At 41.6% G+C, this 4255-nt stretch overlaps 1 protein-coding gene across 1 annotated transcript; it reads left to right on the forward strand.

Moving 5' to 3' along the window:
• Positions 1–228: 228 nt before the first annotated feature.
• On the forward strand, positions 229–489 carry LOC110596696 (cytochrome c oxidase subunit 6B1-like). The gene has a single exon (XM_021718499.1). It carries the CDS (start codon positions 229–231, stop codon positions 487–489), a length of 261 nt encoding a protein of 86 aa, XP_021574174.1.
• The last annotated feature ends 3766 nt before the right edge of the window (positions 490–4255 follow it).

Here is a 4255-nt window from a genome sequence, read left to right on the forward strand (position 1 = left end):
CTAAACATATAAAGATCCCATTTCATCCCAAGTATATGAATTGGTTGACTATCATTCTGGTTATAAAACGATGCAATGAAGGGTGAGGTAATAATCTAGAAAAACCAATTTGTAAAAATAAGAAACTTTAGAAGAAGAAACAAAAGGAAAATTTTCCTTCAGTTATAAAATACAGAGCTAGACATTGAGCAGCGACACACGTCGGGGGCATCTTTAGGAGTCAGTATCATGGCAGAAGACATCAAGACCAAAATCAAGAACCACAAGACTGCCCCTTTTGACAGTCGCTTCCCCAACCAGAAACAAACCAGGAACTGCTGGCAGAACTACCTAGACTTCCACCGCTGTGAGAAGGCAATGACTGCTAAAGGGGGTGATGTCTCTGTGTGTGAATGGTACCGGCGTGTGTACAAGTCACTCTGCCCCATATCCTGGATCTCAACCTGGGATGACCGCCGGCCTGAGGGCACATTTCCTAGGAAGATCTGAACTGGCTGCACCCCACCTCTGCTATATCCTCCATCCTTCTCCCAGGGTGGCTAAAGGGTACATGGTGTTCCCTGCTTTGGGACCCTGAATCATGATTTAACTACTAATAAAAACTTACTGGAAAAGTGTAAATAAATAAATAAATAAATAAAAATAAAATAAAATAGAGAGCAAAAAAAATTAAAGCTAGCCAGGGTCGGTGGCTCAGCCTGTAATCCCAGCACTTTGGGAGGCTGAGGTGAGTGAATTGCCTGAGCTCGCGGGTTCAAGACCCGCCTGGGCAACGTGGCAAGACCTCATCTCTACAATAAATCAAAAAATCAGCCGGGCGTGGTAGCGCATGCCTGTAATTCCGGCTACTTGGAAGGCTGAGGCGGAAGGATCGCCAGAGCCCAGCAGGTTGAGGCTGCAGTGGCCGGGAGTGGCCACTGCATTCCAGTCTGGGCGACAGAGTGAGACTCCAACTCAAAATAATAATAATAATAATAATAATAATTTCAATATTTAAACAGTACCAAATTTTATTACCATGTACTTTAATTCAGGAATGCTATATTAAACCTTTGTATCATAGAAAATTTGACTGGTCTGTGTCACTGGTTTCTGGGCGAAAGACTAAATATTTAGAATTTCCCAAGTAATAGGAATATTTTTGTTATTTATGAGTCCCATAAAGTGTCACATCTGATCATTTATGCTAATGAAGTAAGTCACAGTAATCCCCTAGATAGCTTTAGAATGAGAGCTTAATATTTCAGAAAGAATAACCACATGATTAGGAGGAAGTTGGGCTTTAAGTCACATGATATCAGTTCAGTCTTCTGATTTCCAGGGAAGAGGGGCCTGAAGATAGAGTTCAAGCACAGAGTCAATGATTAAATACATTATACATAAGCAATTAAACCACAACTAAATATTTGGACATTGAAGTTTAGTGACGCTTTCTGGTTAGTGAACACATTGATGTGCTAAGAAGGTGACTCCACAAGGAGAAGGCGTGATAGCTCTGTATTTGGGCTTTCCTCACAATTTACCTTCTGTGTCTATTCATCTGGCTGTTCCACGTTTGTATACTTTATAATGAACTGTAATCTAAGTATAGCACTTTCCTGAGCTCTGTGAATCATTCTAGCAAATTATCAAACATGAAGAGGGTAGAGGGAAATAGAGAGATTTATAGACAGTTGGTCAAAAGTCTGAAGTGGTCTGGGGATTCCACTTGTGGCTTGTGTCTAAAGTGAGAGCCATCTTGTTGAGTACCTTGTCTTTTTACTTGTAAAGTCTGACACTAACTTTGAGTGGTTAACATCACAATTGAATTGTCCTCCCAGACATCAGTTGGTGTCTGTGATGGTTAATTATAGGTGTCAACTTGATTGGCTTAAGGGATACCCAGATAACTATTAAAGCATTATTTCTGGGTGTCTGTGAGAGTGTTTCCAGAAGAGGTTGCCATTTGAATCAGTGGACTGAGTAAGGAAGATTCACCCTCACTCAATGTGAGCAGGCCTATCCAGTCGGTTGAGGGTTCAGGTTGAACAAGAAGGCAGAGGAAAGGCAAATTTACCCTCTTCTAGAGCCATAACACCCATTTCTCCTGTCCTTGGACCTCAGAACTCCAGGTTCTTCAGTTTTCAGATTCCAGGACATGCACCAACAGGCCCCAGGATCTCAGGTACTCAGACTTGGACTGAGCTATGCTGCCAGCTTCCCTGGTTTGTCAGCTTGCAGATGGCATATCATGGACGTCTCAGCTTCCATAATCACATGAGCTAATTCCTCTAATAAATCCCCTCTAATCTATCTATCATCTATCTATCTACCATCTATTTATCTTATTGATTCTGTTTCTCTAGAGAATCCTGACTAATGTAGTGTTGAAATAAAACCTGGCCAGGCTCGGTGGCTCAGCCTGTAATCCCATGCCTTTGGGAAGCTGAGGTGAGTGGATTGCCTGAGCCCGCAGGTTCAAGACCCGCCTGGGCAGCAAGACCTCATCTCTACAATAAATCAAAAAAAAATCAGCCGGGTGTGGTAGCGCATGCCTATAATTCTGGCTACTGGGAAGGCTGAGGCAGAAGGATCGCCAGAGCCCAGCAGGTCGAGGCTGCGGTGGCCAGGAGCGGCCACTGCACTCCAGTCTGGGCGACAGAGTGAGATTCCAACTCAAAAAAAAAAAGTCATAAATTTCAATAATGATTGGTAACTCAGGAATTTGGAATATTAGAACAATCTGAAGGAAACTATAAAATAATAGATCATAAGATTTGAAAAAAGAATAAAATAGAATTCCTAGAAATGAACAAGCCTAGTCACTAAAATAAAATCTTCATATAAATATTTGGGTAACCTCAATATTTTCCAAATACTTCTTGAAAATCTCAGGATAACATTCTAGAGCCCAATAAGAATCTTGGATTCAGTGTCAACCAGATTATCTGAAAAAGCTGCTGTTGACAGGTCAGTGCTTGTTATAGGCTTATATCATAAGAACTATTTAAGATGGACTTATTCTCTTTCCAATTTTTTATTCTGACAGCTTGTTTTGATAGAATAATACCTCACTAACATTTTTTAAGAACAAAAAATATTACAAATTGTTTTATTATTCATCTTACTGATTTTTTTCTTTTCTTTTTTTTCTGAGTTGGAGTCTCACTCTGTCGCCCAGACTGGAGTGCAGTGGCATGCTCCCGGCCACCACAGCCTCGACCTGCTGGGTTCCGGCAATATTTCCGCCTTAGCCTTTCAAGTAGCCGACACTACAGGTGTGTGCTATCCCGTCTGGCTAATTTTTTATTTATTGTACAGACAAGGTCTTGCCAAATTGCCGCGGCGGATCTCGAACCCGCGGGCTCAGGCAATCCACTCACCTCAGTCTCCCAAAGTGCTGGGATTACAGACTAAGTCACCGAGCCTGGCCCATCTTACTGATTTTCTTTATGATTATATTTTAAAATCATCTTTTCTATTCTCACCTCCATATCCATTGGCCAAAATAACTGATCAATAATTAGGGATTCTCACTTCAAAAGGTAATATTAGCTCTTAGATTGTTATGATTGCCTATTCTATGAACTGGGGGCCACTTGTATCTCTACATAGGAGTCTCATTTTCCTTTCTGCCTTTGCCATTTGGTAGTGTAGATTACAGAGCAATATTCCAACTTGGCATTTTTCATTTAACAGAATTTTAACTATGTAATTTGGATTTATTTTATTTTATTTTATTCTATTTTATTTTATTTTGAGTTGGAGTCTCACTCTGTCGCCCAGACTGGAGTGCAGTGGCCGCTCCCGGCCACCGCAGCCTTGACTCGCTGGGCTCCGGCGATCCTTCCGCCTCAGCCTTCCAAGTAGCTGGAACTATAGGCGCGCTACCACGCCCGGCTCATTTTTGATTTATTGTAGAGATGAGGTCTCGCCAAGTTGCCCAGGCGGGTTTCAAACCCGCAGGCTCAGGCAATCCACTCACCTTGGCCTCCCAAAGTGCGGGATTACAGGCTGAGCCACTTAGCCCGGCACTGCCTAATTCTTGCGATGCCAGAAGATCATATGGTCTCAGTGTTCTACTTATTGCAACAGTTTCCCTCTTCCTAATGCAATAGTCATTTTCCCTCCTTGCAAGAATCATTTTGAATAAAATCTCTTCTTATAAAAAATAATATATACCTACAATCAGTTAACTTTAAGGAAACAGATTACCTTCCATAATATGGGTGGACTTCATTCAATCAGTTAAACGATATTAAGATCAAAGACAGAG

The sequence above is a fragment of the Carlito syrichta genome, unplaced genomic scaffold (assembly GCF_000164805.1).
Source record: "Carlito syrichta isolate Samal-C Ts95f unplaced genomic scaffold, Tarsius_syrichta-2.0.1 Scaffold312287, whole genome shotgun sequence".
Taxonomy (NCBI): domain Eukaryota; kingdom Metazoa; phylum Chordata; class Mammalia; order Primates; family Tarsiidae; genus Carlito; species Carlito syrichta.

Excerpts from the sequence above, each read along its gene's own strand:
- LOC110596696 (XM_021718499.1), top strand. The coding sequence starts at position 229 with ATGGCAGAAGACATCAAGACCAAAATCAAGAACCACAAGACTGCCCCT.